Source organism: Eschrichtius robustus, chromosome 6, assembly GCF_028021215.1.
Source record: "Eschrichtius robustus isolate mEscRob2 chromosome 6, mEscRob2.pri, whole genome shotgun sequence".
In the NCBI taxonomy this organism is placed as follows: domain Eukaryota; kingdom Metazoa; phylum Chordata; class Mammalia; order Artiodactyla; family Eschrichtiidae; genus Eschrichtius; species Eschrichtius robustus.
In genome coordinates, this window is record NC_090829.1 from 18,442,081 (window position 1) to 18,461,498 (window position 19,418).

The following is a 19,418-nucleotide window of genomic DNA, read 5'->3' on the forward strand; positions in this document are numbered from 1 at the left end:
ATTTAAAAATTAAATGTGTATCTATACTTCTGGTAAACTTTTTAAAGTAAAAATTGGCATAGCTCTACAGGAAGATTATCCAAAATTACTCTATCCCAAAAGCTCTATATAAGATAAGCTGCAGTCTAAATGTGCAATAAGTTTTCTACAAACTTTAAGAGACAGAGATATACCACCTTTTTTTTAATCCTTTGTGCCTTACCTGAATTTATTCATAAGCTATGAATGTAAAGTAACCTCTATCCTTTCACAAATAATGTACATCAACATATTTGGACTAGTTTAATGTAAAATCTTTAGAAACATACAATCAAAACAGAAACACAGATAACTACAGTGAACTAAATTACATTAAAAAAAGACTTTTCATGGAAATTTGGTTTAAGATAAGTGTTGGAAGGGTTCTATGAAAAGAAAAATAACTTCCCTTCCCATGACTGGTAACCATGGAAAGTTCCACAAAAGAGATGAACTGCAAGTTGGGACTTAGTGAATTAAGTAAGATTAGTAAAATTAGTAAGATGAGCATAAATAGAATTTAGGAAACAAGGATTCCAGAAAGAAAAAAACACCATGAGCTAAAGTATAGAAGTGGAAAAGCACAAGCCACATACAGAAGGACAAAAGAGATGTATCTGACTGAATAAAAGGTTATGAGTTGGGAAACACAATAAAATAACAGTTAGAAGAACATGCCCCAAAAAAAGGTGCTTCTTGCTATTGGAACAAGTTAAAAAAAAGGGTCAACCTGGCAGTATTAAAAAGGATAGGATGGAAAAAGGAAAAGACTAAAAAGCAGGAACATAATAATACACACTCCTATAAAGTGAGGCCTAAAGAAAGGAGCTTGGGAAATGTAAAAGAAAGGACAGATGTACAAGACACTGAAATAAAAATTCATGAGATTCGGAATCTCATTACATATAGGAGAGAGGGGAAGGGACTTGGGATGAGGAAATTAAATGGTGACTCACATTTTAATTCTAGATTCCTGGAAAAATTATGGTATCTTTTAGCAAAATTAAGGAAGTCAGAACTAAACTCTAATTAAATGAAAAATTTTCAAAATAAAACAACAAAGCTGATTTGACAGAGAAGAGGAGATACAAGTCCAACTGATAAATACATTTCCAAAAGGGATCATAAAAGTATGTAGGCTTAAGCCACAAAAATTATTTTAAAAAGAGATTTCTATTTCTTAGAAAAATAAATAGGAAAAGTGGTATGGAAAATGACCAACAGACAATTCGGAAACACAAATGACCAATATTTCAGAACATACTGATGAAATGTTACAGTACTTAAAAATTAGAAAAGATTTAACAATCAGTATACTCAACTTACTATAAGACAGGTAACGCCATATATTTTGCTGGCGTGAAAGGCAACCCAATAATACACATCAAAAACTTTCAGGGCTTCCCTGGTGGCGCAGTGGTTGAGAATCTGCCTGCCAATGCAGGGGACACGGGTTCGAGCCCTGGTCTGGGAAGATCCCACATGCCGCGGAGCAACTGGGCCCGTGAGCCACAATTACCGAGCCTGCGTGTCTGGAGCCTGTGCTCCACAAGAAGAGAGGCCGCGATAGTGAGAGGCCCGTGCACCGCGATGAAGAGTGGCCCCCGCTTGCCACAACTAGAGAAAGCCCTCGCACAGAAACGAAGACCCAGCACAGCCATAAATAAATAAAAATTAAGGAAAAAAAATTAAAAAAAAAAAAGTAAAAGCTTTAAAAAAAAAAAAAAACTTTCAAAACATATGGCATATCTTTTGAGTAATCAATTCTACTTTTAAGAACTTAGGATAAAAAGTATCTATGGCTCTAGAGCAAAATTTATTTTTGAGATATAAGTTCATGTCAGCATGGTTTAAATCTGAAGAATTTTTAACATAAATGTTCAACAATGGGGACTATATAAATAATTACACACAATACTATGTAGCCATTAAAATTATGTAAAATATACAAATGATATCATGAAATTCATAAGATTATAAACAAAAGTACCAAGTAATTTAGAATATCCAATTTTTATAAATAAATTCACCTGTTAACCTCTCCTTCTGATACTCATTGTTAATATTTTGTTGTGTATGCTATGCTCCATCTTCTATGTGTATGAATATATATACATAAAAGTAAAAATGTATCTCTTTTTATTTACCCTTCCTACTCAGCCTACGTAAATATGAAAGTTAAATAATGATGAGAATATAAGTGCTGGTTCTCACTTAAATAGAATAAAGAGAACAAAACCCTTAATAAAACATTAAACCAGAGACTAAAGATAGGTTAGCTTACAGATGTGCTGATTTGCATGGCAACTAAATGCAACATGAAATCCTGGACTGGATCCTAAACGAAGGAAAAAAAATATTTTTTCTTTTGCTTAGGGCATTATTAGGACATCAGGCAAAATCTGAATGAAGTGTATGTACGTAAGGTCAGTATTATATCAATATTATTTTCCTGATTTTCAAACATGTACTGTTGTTGTGTAGAATATCTTTGATTTTATGAAAATGCATACTAAAGCATTAAAAGTAAAGTGGCTTCATGTCTGCAACTTTCAAAAATAATAATTGGTATCAAATATAAATTTTTATATATAAATTTATATTTATGTGTCTGTGTATATATAGAAAAAAATATGATAAAGCAAATGTAGTAACATGCTAACATTTGGACAATCTGCATGAAGAATCTGCATAGGAATTCTTTGCAGAATTCTTGGAATTCTTCTGTGTCTGAAATTATTTCAAAATAAAAAGAATTTTAAACACTTGATGGAAAAAAGAGTGATGATTTAACATAATTAAACACCATTCATTCATTCAATAAACGCTTACTGAAAGTCGAACACTACTATACAGCAGTAAACAAACCAGATAAAAATCCCTGCCTTCATGCAGCTTACCTTCTAGTAGGGGGAGACAGACAAAAACCAAATAAGTAAAGGGTATACTACGTTAGATGGCAGTAAGTACTACAGAGAAAGGGGAAAACACACACACACACACACACACACACACACACACACACACACGGAAGAAAGGGACAGTAAGTCCCTTTGGGTAGGAGGGAAGATACGCAATTCTAGATACCATCCATAGGGAGGCCCCAGTGAGAAGATGACACAGGGCCCTGAGACAAGGAGCACACCTCATAAGTTTCAGCAAAGGCACATGATGGTGGCTGAATCCAGTGTTGTAGTAAAAAATGACTGATGCAATTTGCAAATCAATTAGACAGGATGTGTTGATAGTCTAGATATAGGCTGAGAAAGAAAGACTCAAAGATGACTACAAGATTTATAGCTGAGCAGCCAGAAGCACGAAGCTGCCATTATGGAAAAGGGGTGAGCAGGGGATAGGAAGCTTGAAAGTTTGGTTTTTTAAACATCCTGGGCCCATTAAATATCTAAATGAAGATTCTCAATGGGCAATGAATATGAGTCTGGAGTCCAGGGATAAAGTCCAAGCTGGAGACAAAATCTGGGTGACATAAGCTTAAAGATGGTATTTAAAGTCATGAGATTGGACATCACCAAGGGAGTACTGTGAAGACAGAGAAAATAATGTCCATTATTTGCTAATACAATCACAGGGGTAGAATAAACATGATACTATATAGTGTTTGTTTAGAGATCAATAATCATTTGGATAGAGAGCCACAATAATAACAAATATGAATTAGGACATCTGCAAAATACGAGTGGTTTAATAAGAAACAAACGTCTCTGAACTAACAGTATACTGAAAAGAAATACCAAAGATGAGATGTCTCCTAAGAATTTAGAAATAAAGAAAATAATACTGTCCAAAACAGAGGTCCTTATATTATTTGTTTTCATTTGACTGAGTAAATTAATAAAACCAGAGATCCATGAAGTCCTCTTAACAAGTATGAACAGTATTAAAATAGCTAAACGAAGAGTGTATCAGTCAAAACTCAGAATTGTTCAAAATGGAGCCAGTCGATAGAAAATGTCCAAGCAATCTTCAGAACAGGTACTGTAGAATAACTCAAATATGATCATTCTGACAATTATACCTCTCAATTTTAATTAACAGCTTGGCGTTTTGGCATTCTTGAGGGAAAATTTGGGAGGTAGGTTATGAATTTAAATCCTAGCTTTGCTACTTATGCAATGTTGTGACCCTATGCAAAATACCACTTTCTATTTTTTGTTTTCTACTTTGTAAACTGCATATAAGACCTATTTCCTAGTACTGGTGTGAAGATTAAATGACATAAAAAGCTTCAGTTCAGTACAAACCCCAGAGCAGAAACTCAGGAAGTTCTGTTGTTTCCAAGATCAAGAAATGGGTCTGAGTCAGGTGGAAATATAGCTAGCCATGTGAACTAAGGAGTGTGAAAATACGGACTAAAGTCTAACACAAGTCTCTAGACTGCTACTATCCTATGCTGGCTGATTTTTTTTCAATTCTATAAACATGGGATGAACATGTACTATTTACCTGCTAGATTATGTAGTAGCAATTTCACTAAAAATAAAATCTAATTTCTAACCACAAAAGAGCTAAGCATTTGGATACACAGACTCCTTTTCATCAGGAAAGCAAAATATTACAGGGATACAGCTGTAGACAAGTCAAAATTAAATAGGTTATAAAAAATAATACAATAGCCTGCTGAAGGGGTGATAAATTCTCTTTAAGGGAAAAAAAATAAAAGGTTTTCTTCAAGAAGACAGCACTTAATCTGAATCTTCAAGTAAAGAATTTTAATTGGAGGGGAACAAATTCAAGTAAGCAATCATGTAGGCAGTTTATTCTACAACCTTCAAGAAACTTTAGTCTTATTTCAAATTTGGTACCTATAACCTATGAATCCTAGAGAAAGCAATGCAACTCACCTATAGTCTTAGAAAAATCATATACTAGTAAGGGGAACTAAAATAGTCTCCAGCTTCTAAGTACAAGACTTCTTCACTTTTCCCAAAACGTTTTTTTAAGGAACACTGTACCACCAAATACTTCTAAAAATTAAGAAGGATTATAAAGAGTGACTATAATATATGTCTTTTCCTCCACTATTTTTCTCCCTTTAAATAAAGGTGGAGGATAAAAGCAAGTGTAGAGAAAACTGTAGAAGTCATCCTTCTATCCGTTTTTTTGTTGTTGTTAGATTGTCCTGGAAAAGTAAAAGTTATGGAGTTTCACCGAAGCTAATTAAAAACTGTGGCAAACAGATAAATACTGATAGAACAGCAATAACATTAAAAAAATTTTTAAGTCACTACAAAGGACATACATATATAATAACTGGTTAAACATAACCATCAATTGCAATAAGTAGATCATGATTCAAACAACAAACTATTTTTTAAAAGATAATATTTATGAAATGATTATAAACTTTAAATGTGTTAATCAGTGATGTTACTAAAAAATACTGTTATCTTGCATTATGATAATGATATTGGAGTGATGTTTAAAAAAGAGAGAGAGAAAGCAAGCCCTTATCTTTTAGAGATACATTCTGAAATATTTAAAGATGGAATTAAGTCTAGAATGACCTTCAAAATAACATGGGAAACAAAGACTGGCCATGACTTGGTAACTGCTAGGTAATAGTTATATGGAGGGTTTATTATACTATTATGCCTCCTAGAGAAGGAGGCTAAAATTTTCCATAATAAGAAATTTTATAAAATAAAATTTTAAAACTATGAATAGCAAATCCCATCATAAAGGTGAGTGTAAAATAGTACAAGCCGTAACCCAATGACACATTGATACTACTGTCTGACAGTTTATACCACCTTCAATTAAATGACAACTTGTGTACTCAGATTACATAAAGATATACCTCAAAGTAAGGATACCTAGAGCTTTTCTAAACTTCTCAATCATGTATAAATGAGAATATATTCTGAGACTGGACCCAAATACTACCAAAATGCATACTTAGGAGCTCACAGGAAATCAGAGTTGCATCTAAAAATAAAAGGCAAACAAATCATAACTAACTACACCTCATTCCATGTTGATCATCTTCTCAATGCCTTCACATGGACCACCATTTATTTACAAGAGAAGCATGGAAAGCAAAAAAGATACTATAATTAATTTCCTTTTTCTAAGCACTACTAAGCCAATTTATGAAGCAAAGTTTCCAAGAATTTCTGATGTGTCAGTGAGATCTGAAAAAGTGTTAACAATACTAGAATTAACAAATAGCTCATATCAAGCCCCTTTACTTGGTAACCGTTAAAGGAACAAAGACGACAAGTATATACATACTGGAGGCCGGCCAGGTCGACCCCTTTTTCTTTTCCCTTTGACCTCTGTTTCTTCAAGTTCACTGCCAGCATCAGAATGGGCAGTAGTTTCATTAGTTGAATCCCTAGAAAATATGATATATTATTTTAGTGAACAAATTAATAATACATACCTATTTATAATACAATGCAGCTCTGTTCCACTGGTTTCCTTACCTCCTGCTATATGTACATATATGGCTGATTAGAAGTGGTTTATACTTCCACTTTCAGAAAAAATCTTTAGCAAATTGAAAATGTTACCCTCCCTGCTAATATCACATAACACTGAATAAAATGATTCCCCAAATAGAGAAATACAGACAAGGAAATGACTGTGGAAATGGCAGCTGCTATACAACATATAAATGCAAAATAACAATTGCAAAAGACTAATTCTTCAATATAAAAAAGATAAAGGCTTGGGAGAAATTTTATACATTTTATAAAATAATAAAAGTGTGCTGGTAAATGTTTAACAACTGGCTCTTCAAAAAATACATGCATAAATTATTAGAAATGTTAACAATATAAAGGATGCAGAGCACTCAACTTACAAACAATAATAAAATGCACAATATTCTTTATTGTAAATTCTATCCAGCTAATTGATTCATATAAAATGATTTTGATAATTTTGCCAAACTCTTGTATCCCTAGCTCACCTATGGTTGCAACTGATGAACAAATAGTGTTTTGACATGAAAGACAGTTGATATCTTTGTTCACTTTAATGAATAGAATGCAAATGAAATGACAAAGACATTTGTGGGAACTTCACTCATTGGTCAACGTTGGGAGCAACTTTTTTACTGAACGGAATACATAATAGCTCTCGAACACTAGAAGGATACATCCTCAATTTTGTGTGGTATCATAATGTAATGACTATAGACTTGATACACCTTTAAGTTTAATCTGTTATTAACAATTTCTCCATCACTTTGAGTCCACAAACAACAAAACAATAAACTGAGCCCTGATTTGTAGTGTTTGCTGATTTTTATAATGTGAATGCTCCCACCGCAGCCAAATTCAAACTACCAAAGTGACATCACCAAATATAGTTGAGAAGTAATTAACAGTAGCAGTACACTACTAAAAAGTATTTCCACCATACATACAATAATAGGTGTAAATAAAAACCTCAAGAGCACAGAAAATAGTAGGATGTAAAATAATTAGGAAATGATGAGTTTTGAGTATTTATTACTTTTGTTTTTAACATGATTTAATTAATTTTAAGTTTGCATAATTTAACTTTTTATAATGGCTATGTTATATTGAACGAGGTCACAAAATTCCCGGAAATTTAATATTCAGCTCTCCAGGCCAGTACAGGCTGGCCCCAGCATGGCACTAAAAAGGTACAGATAGTATTAACAAAAACATCCTCACTGAATTCTACATTACTAACTGTATAAAGGATCTGCATAAAACTGCAAATAGCAGGAAGGGTACAAAGCAAATGGAAGGAAGGGTAAGCTCAACTCACAACTTACTGAAACTGCGCCACTGAAGGTTTAGTTCCATTCTCTCCTTGTGTTGATTCCTCAAAGCTCATTTCATTACTGTTTGCTCTTCTCCCTTTAAACTACCCTCTCTTGGAGAGCTCATCTATTTGATGTGTAACTTTTATGCAAATGACTTCAGTATATTATCACAGACCTGACTATCTGTAATTCAAGATTTTCAACTGCATGTGTAACATGCTTCTTTGCATGCCACCTCAAATTCACCAAATAACACATATAAAATTAAGTCCAATTCTGACTATTTCTAGCTTTCTGCTCATGGCAATACCATTGGTTAACTGATTTAGTAAGTTAATGCCCAAGTGTGCTTTGTTATATAAATTTGTTATTGTCTTACTCAAATTCCTATAATCGTATCAGTCTTCCTTCTGTGCCATCAGTTAAAGTCCTCCTGAGTTGTCCTCTGTGTACTAACTCTGTCTCTCATTCTTTTCATGATTATTACCATAATCACAACTTCTTGAATTAATTGCAACTTATCTCCCTGCTTCTACTATTCCCCTTGTCCAAGCCACTCTACACACTCCTGTCACTAATATTCTCATATCATGTTCCTTCTCTGCTTGCAAATCTTCAAAGGTAATCTGGTATTTAAAACTATAAGTAATATTGATCTAGTCCGAGCATCAGCAAACATTTTCTTAAAGGGCTATATAATAAATATTTTAGGCTTAGGGGTCTTAAGGTCTCTGTATCTACTACTCAACTCTGGGACCATAGCATGAATGCAGCCATAGATAATACGTAAATGAATGGATGTTGCTGTGGTCCAATAATATTTATAAAAACAGGCTTCTGAGCCACTAGCAGTAAGTTTTTCAATCACTGATCTAGTTGATCTTATTCATTTCTACTAAAGAACAATAAATCATTCTGCTTTTTGTCCTCACTACAGTCCAAATAGACTGTTTAGCATATACTGTGTGCCGGTTTATATACATTATCTAGAATAAATATGCACAACCCTTGTAAGAAAACATACTGTTGTCCCAATTTTACAGATGAGGAAACAAAAGATCTGGAAACCTGATCATCTTGTCCATATTTACACAACTAGCAAGTGGCAGGGTCCACTTAGATCTCAAGGTAAACGTGAATTCTCTATCTCCACAGCAGGATACTAGAATGCAAATAATACGTTTTGTATTTCTCTTACGTGGACAGAATACACTAGTGCTTTTGATGCTTATAGAAATCTCCTGGCAACTACAAAAGCAGGTTGGTTCCATCATATAATATGTGACCCATCAGTGAAATTAATTTAACCTTGAGCAATATAGTTTACTGACAAAAGAAAAAAGTACAATTGTTTTCTAATTCCGCAAACTTCAGCCAGCTTAGAAGGTGACAGCTATTACCAACAGATAACTAACACACTCCAATTAGTATATATATGTACATTTATTTGTTTATTAGAATATGATACATAAATTTTTGTTTTTTAATTTCAAGCAAGAGAAGATATAAGAATACAAGGAAGAGTTTCACTTCACCATGCCCTAACTCTGAACCTCAATCTGCAGAATAAGATCATTAACAGTTTCATCAATACTCTGTCATAAATATTTATGTTCTGGTATATATATATATACATAAATACAAAACAATATATTTTAATTTTTAAAATTTAAATTAATAGGAATTTTCCATACAAATACATAGGATTCCTGAATGGTACTCCATAATACGTTCCCTATCTATGAGCACTTAGATTGTCTCTACTTTTAAGCTATTACAAACAGAGCTGTAACAACTGTCCTTGCACATTAATTCTTATTACACATCAACAAATATCTCTCTAGAATAGACACAGAATGCTGGATCAAGGAGTATGCAAATTCAAACATCAACCAACTGCTCTACAAAAAGCACATTTATAAGACTATCAGACATAAATGAAGAGAATGGAAGAATCAGATCAAACCTTATAAATGATTTTTTTTGCTCCCTAAAACTCTAAATTCTGTCTTCCTCTCTCCATTTCCTCTGTAATCATTTTAGCTCAAGTTGTTATCATCCCTGGCCTGGACACTGCAACACCTTTCTCCTAACAGGACTCCTTGCTTCTTCTGTTGCCACTTCCAATCTAATCACTATACTGTACTAAGAGTGATTTTCAAAGTATATATCTTATTATGTCTATCCCATGCTTAAAACCCTACAGTGGTTTCCTTCTGCTTCTAGGGGATAAAAACCTCAAAATTCTTAATGTAAGACCTAGCAGGTCCCTGTATGATACAGCCCTACCCTACTTGCAATCCTTATTTCACACCACTCTCCATCCTCAATCCTGAAAAAAGAAAAATAACAGCTTTATTTCAGTCCCTCAAACATACCATGATTCCTCCTACCTCAGGGTCTTTGCACATGCCATTCCTTCAGTCTGGAATTAATACCCTGATCCCTTCTTCTTCCCCCAAATTCCCTCCACTTCAGGTTTAAGAATCATGTCTCTTCCTTAGAAAAGTAGACTAAATCAAGGCATGTGTTAAAATTCTAATAAAATCCTCTAGCTTACCTTCATAGTACCAATGGCAGTTTAAATCTATATATTTGTGCCTATTTGGTTAATATCTATCTATATAAGCTTCATGGCAACAACGACTGAGTCTTTTCCACTTGCTCTTTCTCCCCAGAGCTTAACACAGTTCCTTGTACTACAACATTTGGTGGAATATATAATATGTGGTAATTGACAACATTTGATGATGCTTAATATTGGGCTGGCCAAAAAGTTCATTCAGGTTTTTCCAACGATGTAATGGAAAAAGGCATGAACGAACTTTTTGGCCAACCCAACAGTAAACACACTAAGGTAACAAATTCATTGGTCATTATTATAATGACTAAGCAAGCCAAGAAATAATAAGATCATTCACTAGAGTGACCTTTCTAGTGTCTCCATTAGAAAAATCGCTACTGAATTGAACATTAACAATCATGGGATCAGAAGATTTGTCTGTTTTTGAAGAGACTTTAGAAATTAATTTCCAATATATTATCTTCACTTTACAAATGACAGAAACTGAAGTTTACCAATACTAAGAGACATATCATGTTTCCTTTCCTCTACAATGTAGACATGGCATAGTTAGATGGATTGATGAAGATAATATCCTCAGAAAATTGTTTTATGTGCTCAATAAATGGTTTAGATCTCAACTTGACCAAGAGTACATCTCCAGCTAACAGATTAAAAGCAAATTTCATTTACCTATCTCACAGATCACTACTATCCATTATCGTATTAAAAGTTTACATTTTTATGAAAAAAAGTTTTCTACAAAACATGTTAAATAATATCATGCCCATGCAATCGCTTGTTAAATATAATCTATTTAAATACAACCTGTGTTTCACATTTAATCAAAGAGATATTTTACAAAGGGTCTGCCTAATACCCAGCAGTGTGCTAGGAGCTGGCCATACAAAAATAAAGCACAAAGGCACAAAGTTCAGGCAAAAACAATAAGAAAGCGTTATAAAACATTATGTTAAGTATGACGCTATAAAAAAAAGGGTAGAGTATGACAGGAGCACAGGAGGGAACCTACCCAACTTTGAGGAGTCAGAGGAGCTTTGCTGGAGGCATACTTTAGCCAAGACCCACAGGACTACCAAGATGGCGAGGTAAGGAAAGATACACATAGGCATTGCAGGCAGAATTAAGAAAAACAAAAGTACAAATACTATATGGAGACCTCCAAACTTGGTATTATGTTCAAGTTAAGGCTAATAAAGAAGCTTGTAGTTAAGTAAATAAAAAGGGCTTGTATCTCCTATATTTGGACAAACAAAGGAGGGTAGGTACTGATGGGTTTTCAGCACGTAAACTAATTTGGATAGCTTTTTGTCTGAGAGCTCCAGAGGAAAAACAGTAGGCCAGGAGACCAACTGGAAGGTGACTACAGTCTCTTGGAGGAGACACATATAAATGATCTGGGACTATAAAAACATATAAATAATTACATAAACTGTTGGTCACTTTAATTATATCTAAAGCACTGTTATCATATAGGAGGATCACAGTATGCAGATTCCTAATTTGTAGCTTAATGACACCTATAAAAAGAAAAGTATCTGCCATTACCCTGATCACATCTCCCAGAGAATTCATAATAAGATCAAATTCTAGATCTGTCCTACAACCCTAACAAAATCTAATAATGAGATGCCACCAGAAATGCCAAGAAGGACTCACCAATCACAATCTCAATCTCAGGGAAAAGAAGCTCTGGCATGGGGGTGAGAGGGTTAGACACACAGTGTGATACAGGATAGAGGTCTACAAACTTTCTCTGTAAATAGCCAAACAAAATATTTATGCTCTGCAGGTTAATTCACTCTCTATTACAACTTATAGTCATAAACATTCTGCAAAGGAATCAGTGTGACTCTATTCCAATAACACTTTATTTACAAAAACAGTCAGCATGCCAGACTGGCCCATGTTCATAGTTTGCTGACTCCTAATATAAGACAGTGTAACATGTTTTTTGTTCAGTAACACAGAACATGCTGACATTATGATGCAAGGGCTATAGATGGATATAGTAATTACACCCTCTAATAGTTCTTTTACTTCAAACATATTGCCCAACTATCAGAGAACATATTTGATGTGTCTTACTAATGAGAGCATTTTGATACAAAAAAGTGTTACATGCATTTAAAAAAAATAAAAGAAAGCTATAATACTTACTGTAACACTGGTAACTCTGAAGTAATCATTGCTGTAAAGATCTTTCCACAATGGAGCAAAGAATCAAGTGCTGTACAATTCAAAACTTCCAAAATAACCTCAAAGGTAATCCTGTTAATTAAAAAAAAAAAGAAAGAAATTATTTTTTCCAGCTTTACTGAGGTACAGCTGACAAATAAAACTGTTAGATACTTACAGCGGGATGATTTGATATATGGATACATTGTGAAGGGCTTCCCCCATTGAGTTAATTAACAAATCCACCACCTCACATATTTACTTTTCCTTTTTTTTTGGTCCCAACATTCAATAAGTTCTACTCTCTTAGCAAATTTCAATTATACAAAACAGTGTTATCAACTATAGTCACTATATTATACATTAGATCCTCAGACCGTATTCATTTATAACAAAGTTTGTACCGTTTCACCAACGTCTCCCTATTTCCCCTATCACTTGGCCCCTGGCAACCACTTTTCTACGAATTCCCCACCCCCGCTTCAAGATTCCACATATAAGTGATTCCACACACATACACACACCAGGTTTTCTTTATTCATATGTCCATGGTCACATAAGGTTGTTTCCATATTTTGGTTATGGTGAATAATGGTGCTATGAGCATGGGAGTACATCTATCTCTTTGGGATAATGATTTCATTTCTTTTGATATATACCCAGAAGTGGGATTGCTGTGTAATATGGTAGTTTTTAATTATCTGAGGAACCTCCATACTGTTTTCCAGAGGCTTTCCCAGTTTACATTTGCACAAACAGTGAAGGGGTTCCGTTTTGTCCACATCCTCAACCAGAATATATCTCTTATTTTTTTGATAGAAGCCATCCTAACAGAGGTGTGAAGTGATACATCATGGCTCTGATTTTCATTTCCCTGAAGACTAGTGATGTTGAATACCTTTTCATGTAGCTTTTGGTTATTTATATACCTTCTTCAGAAAAATGTCTATTTAGGTCTTTTGAAAATTACTTTAGAATAAAATGAATATGCCAGAATATACAGACTACAATCAACCAGTACTACCAACAAGCACACTCCTTGGTATTTACCCAAACGAATTGAAAATTTATGTCTACATAAAAGCCTGCACAAAGATGTTTACAGCGGTTTTATTCAAAATTGCCAAAACAGGAAAGAAAGGTGTCCTTTAATAGGTGAATGGATAAATAAACTGTGGTACACGCAGACAACGGAATACTATTTAACACTTAAAAGCAATGAGCTATGAAGCCAGGAAAAGACACAGAGAAAGCTCAAATGCATATTACTAACTGAAAGAAGCCAATCTGAAACCACTACATACCATATGATTTGAACAATATGGCATTCTGGAAAAGGCAAAATACGGAGACAGTAAAAATATCAGTGATTGCCAGAAGTTATGGGGTAGGAGCGATGACTAAGTGGGCACAGAAGATTTTTAGGGCAGAGAAGATATTTTGTATGATACAAGAATGGTGGGTACATCTAACTGTACATTTATCAAAACCCATAGAATGTATAACACAAAGAGTGAACCCTAATGTAAATTACAGACACTGGGTGATAATGACATGTCAACATAGGTTCATTGATTGTAACAGACATACCACTGTAATATGAGATGTTAATAGTGGGAGAGGCTATATGTATGTGGGAACAGGGGTTATAGGGGGACTCTCTCTACCTTCTGTTCAATTCTACTGTGAACGTAAAACTTCTCTAAAAAATAAAGTTTATTTTAAAAAAAAAAGTAGCAGAGGAAGTGGGACAAAAGAGAGCATCCAAGACAGGCCATGACACAATACTTAATAGAATAACATAGGTATAACTAGAATTCCAGAAGGAGAGAGAAAGATCAAAGCAAAATAAATATTTGAAGAGATAACGGAGGAGAACTTTCCAAAAATAATTTAAGACATTAAAACACAGATGGAAGATCAGAGAATTCCCAAGAAGAATACTCTAAAATATAATATTGCTAAAAATGAAAGAAAATTCAAAAGGAAGCTAAAAAAACATAATTCCTCACACACAGAAAAACAAAAAATTTTATCAGACTTCTTGGTAGAAACTATGTAAAGTGAAAGACAATGGAATAAAACTGAAGAGTGGAGAGGAAAAAAACATGAACATTGAATTATCAATCTTTCAAAAATGAAAAAAAGAAATGATGTCATGGAAAATGGAGGAGTAAGAAACCTCAAGAATTAGGCCCTCCAATGAAGCAACTCTTAGCTTGGCAAAAAAAAAAAAAAAAAAATGACAAGACATCTTTCATGGACATCTGTAATCTAATAAAAACTTATGACAAAGAGAGAAGTGCCTAACAGTCTATTTTATTTGATAAGAGAGCACAGTAGTATTTTTGCTTACCTGTATGCCATCTCCCCTCCCCCAACTCTATGGTGCCCACAGGGACAGCAGACAGAGTTACTAGTACGGCTTGCTAATGCCAAAGAGAACACCGTGGACCCATTCTCAAAAACTGGCAGAGTGTTTTGAAGGGCTTCCCTTTTTTTTGAAAGAGTATCATCTTTCAAAAGGATTTAAAGACATACAATAAAAGTAGCTGCCAGGGGCAAGACAGTGGATTACATAAATATCAGACAATCTAAAAAGCCTCAAAATAAAAAGGCAGAGGAGTAAGATATTTGAGGAATAAGTACTTTAAAGGGATATCGCACATACCAGGAAATGTAGACTGCTACTTGAATGCCCTGGGCTGGATGAATTCTTAGAGAAGACCTGAGGAGCACAGGCTTGCAACTCTAGCTGATCTTTGCTCTCTGTGCAAGCACAAGGTGAATACTAAGGCAAAGCTGTAGGTAGCCTGCCTAACCTCTGAAGAAGTACCTCAGCTAACAGACAATCTGCAAAAAACAAGAAATTACATTTTTCCAATTCCCATTAACTAAGGAAATCTGGACGATCACTGCTAAACACCCAGACAACAAAATTTCAGTAACCACACATGACAAGGACTACAGTCCTTGCAAAAAAAGTTTAGAAAAAAGTAAATAAAGAAATGACTGAAGCCCTTGAAAAGACAACAACAGTAAAGCATGGGGAGGAGAGGAGAATCTAGTGTTACAAAACTAATATTCAAAATGTCCAGTTTTTAAAAAACAAAAAAAATCAAAAGGCATACAAACAAATGTGAAAATATGACCCATTAACAACAACAAAAAAAGAATTCCAAACAAATCATCTCCATGTAAGCCCAGATATTGAAGTCAGAGACTTCCAGAGAAGACAGACTTCCAAAAGTATATCAACAGAAAGGGGTAGAAAGAGTATCTGAAGACACAACAGCAAAAAACTTAGCAATTTAAAATTAAATACAGAAATCTACACAATCAAGAAGGTAAATGAACTCCAAGTAGGAGAAACTCAAAAGTGAGTCACACACAGAGATATAGAGAACAAGCTAGTGGTTACCAGTGGGCAGGGGTGGGGAGGATGGGGGTGGGGTTTGGGTCAGTAATATAGAGGTGGGGGAGTGGGAGGTACAAACTGTTGGGTGTAAGATAGGCTCAAGGATGTATCATACAACATGAGGAATATAGCTAACATTTTGTAATACTGTAAATGGAAGGTAATCTTTAAAAACTGTACAAAAATTAAAAATAAAATTTTAAAGAGTCACACAGATACAAACTACAGTTTACCCTTGAACAATACCAGGGTTAGGGGCAATGACTCCCTGCACAGTCAAAAATCCACATATAACTTTATAGTCAGCCCTCCGTATTCGTGGTTCCACATCACCACTCAACTAACCACAGACTGTGTAGTATTTTAGTTTTTTTTGAAAAACACCTGTGTAAGAGTGGACAGGTGCAGTTCAAACTTGTGTGATTCAAAAGTCAACTGTATAGTCAAACTGTAAAAGCCAGAGATGAAACAATCTTGAAGGAAGAACAAAAACAAAAACAATCCACCTCGTCATATACAAGTAATCCACAGAATCCACAGTAAGACTAACAGCCAATTTCTCATTAAATATCATGGAAGCCAGAAGACAGTAGGATGACATATCTAAAATGCTGAAAGAAAACTGTCAAACAAGAATTCTATACCTAGCAGACTATCACTCAAAAATGGCAGAGAAATTAAAACATTCCTAGAAAAATAAAAACTGAGGAAGTTTGTTGCTAGACCTGCCCTGCCCTACGAGAAACGCTAAAGGAACTCCTTCATGCAGAAATAAAGAATAAACAATAACTTGAAGCCACAGAAAAAAAGGAGAACATTGGAAAAATTAACTACACAGGTAAATATAGAAGCCAGTATTATTTTATTTTTGGTTTGTAATTCCTGTATTTGTTTCCTTTATGATTTAAAAGAAAAATAATAAAATAGTATTTATTTAACTATGTTAATGAATACACAATGTATAAAGATGTAGTTTAGTTTTTAATTGAAGTATAGTTGATTTACAATATTGTGTTTGTTTCAGGTGTACAGCAAAGTGATTCAGTTATACCATTTTTTCAGATTATTTTCCATTATACGTTATTATAAGATATCGTAGCTTTGTAGTATAGTCTGAAGTCTGGAAAGGTTATGCTTTGTTCTTTTTCCTCAGGATTGCTTTGGCAATTCTGGGTCTTTTGCAGTTCCATATAAATTTTAGGACTATTTGCTCTAGTTCTATGAAAAATGTCATGGATATTTTGATACAAACTGCATTAAATCTGTAGATTTCTTTGTCCAAAATGTATGGGCATTTTAACAATGTTAATTCTTCCAATCCAAGAGTATGGACATCTTTCCATTTCTTTGAATCAAAAGATGTAATTTATAACAATAATATAAGTGAGGGATGGGGATGGGAGCAAAATTTTACAAGTTATTACAGGTATACCTCATCTTATTGCACTTTGCTTTATGAGCTTCAAAGATATTGCATTTTTTACAAATTTAAGGTTTTGTGGCAACCCTGCTAGCCTATCACTGTCATTCTTCCAATAGCACTTGCTCATTTCATGTCTCTTTGTCACATTTTGGTAATTCTCCCAATATTTCAAACTTTTCATAATTATTATTATGTGTCCTATGGTAATCTGTGATCAGCAATGTTACTATCATAATTGTTTTAGGGTGCCAAGAATGACACCCACATAAGCCAGCAAACATAATTGATAAATGTTGTGTGTGTTATGACTGCTCCACTGATCGGCCACTCCTCTGTCTCTCTCCCTCTCCGTGGCCCTCCCTATTCCTGGATACATAACAATATTGAAATTAGGCCTATTAATAAACCCACAATGGCTGCTACGTGTTCAAGTCAAAGGAAGAATTGTATGTCTCTCACTTTCAATCAAAAACTAGACATGATTAAGCTTAGCGAAGAAGGCATGTCAAAAGCTGAGACAGATAAAAAGCAAGGCCTCTTGCACTAAGCAGTTCGCCAACTTGTAACTGAAAAGAAAAAGTTCTTAAAGAAAATTGAGAATGCTACTCCAGTGAACATGTGAATGATAAGAAAGCAAAACAGCCTATTGCTGATATGAGAAAGTCTTAGGAATCTAGATAGAAGATCAAATCAGTTACAACATTCCCTTAAGTCCAAGTCTAATCCAGAGCAAGACCCTACAAAGGCTAAGACAAGTGAGGAAGCTGCAGAAAAAAAGTATGAAACTAGCAGAGGCTAGTTCATGAGGCTTAAGGAAAGAAGCTGTCTCCATAACATAAAAGTGCAACATAAAGCAGCAAATGGTGATGTAGAAACTGAAGCAAATTATGCAGAAGATCTAGCTAAAATAAGTAATTAAGGTGCCTACACTAAACAAAAGATTTTCAATGTAGACAAAACAGCATTATTTTGGAAGAAGATGCCGTCTAGGACTTTCATAGGTAGAGAGGAGAAGTCAGTGTCTGGCTTCAAAGCTTCAAAAAACAAGCATGCCTTCTTTATAGGGTCTAAGGTAGCTAGTGACTTTAAACTGAAGCCAGTGCTCATTTATTATTCCAAAAATCCTAGGACCCTTAAGAATTACACTATATCTATTCTGCCTGAGCTCTAGAAATGGAAACAAAGCCTGGATGACAGCACATCTGTTTACAACATGGTTTAGTGAATATTTTAAGCTTACTCTTGAGATCTACTGCTCAGAAAAGAAGATTCCTTTCAAAATATTACTGCTCATTGACAATGCACCTGATCAGCCTAGAGCTCTGCTAACAATGCACAGTGAGAGTTACGTTGTTTTCACACCTCCTGACACAGCATCCATCCTGCAGACCACAAGGAGTCATTTCACTGTTCAACTTTCATTAGTTAAGAAATACATTTCGTAAGGTTGTAGCTGCCACAGATAGTGATTCCTCTGATGAACCTGAACAAGGTCAGTTGAAAACATGGAAAAGATTCAGCATTCTAGATGCCATTAGTGACGTTTGTGATTCATGGAAAGAGGTCAAAACATGAACATAAACAGGAGTTTGCAAGAAGTTGATTCCAACCCTCATGGATGACTTTGAGGGGTTCAAGTCTTCAGTGGGGGAGAGAACTGTGGGTGTAGTGAAATAGCAATGAACTAGAATTAAAAGTGCAGTCTGAATATGTGACAGCATTACTACAATTCTCATGATAAAAACTTTTACAAATGATTGGGATTGACATGTATACACTGATGTGTATAAAACTGATGACTGATTAAAAAAAATAAAGTTACTTTTCTTTGCTAAAAAAAAAAAATCTTTTACAAATGAGAATTGCTTCTTATGTATGAGCAAAGAGAATAGTTTCTTGAGATGGAATCTACTCCTGGTGAAGATGCTGACAAGACTGCTGAAATGACAACAAACAGTTTAGAATATTATGCAAACCTAACTGATAAAGCAGTGGCAGGGTTTAAGAGGACTGACTCCAATTTTGAAAAAAGTTC

The 19,418-nt window shown here is 34.4% G+C and overlaps 1 protein-coding gene across 1 annotated transcript in view; it reads right to left on the minus strand.

Moving 5' to 3' along the window:
- STAG1 (STAG1 cohesin complex component) overlaps positions 1 to 19,418 on the minus strand; it is a 426,258-nt gene that overhangs the window by 291,085 nt on the left and 115,755 nt on the right. The window contains exons 2-3 of the mRNA XM_068545965.1: positions 12,525 to 12,635; positions 6,271 to 6,373 (exon numbers count right to left, since the gene is read on the minus strand). Of these exons, the coding sequence (XP_068402066.1) occupies positions 6,271 to 6,373; positions 12,525 to 12,553 (132 nt within the window). The 5' untranslated portion in view covers positions 12,554 to 12,635. The remainder of the gene's footprint in view (positions 1 to 6,270; positions 6,374 to 12,524; positions 12,636 to 19,418) is intronic.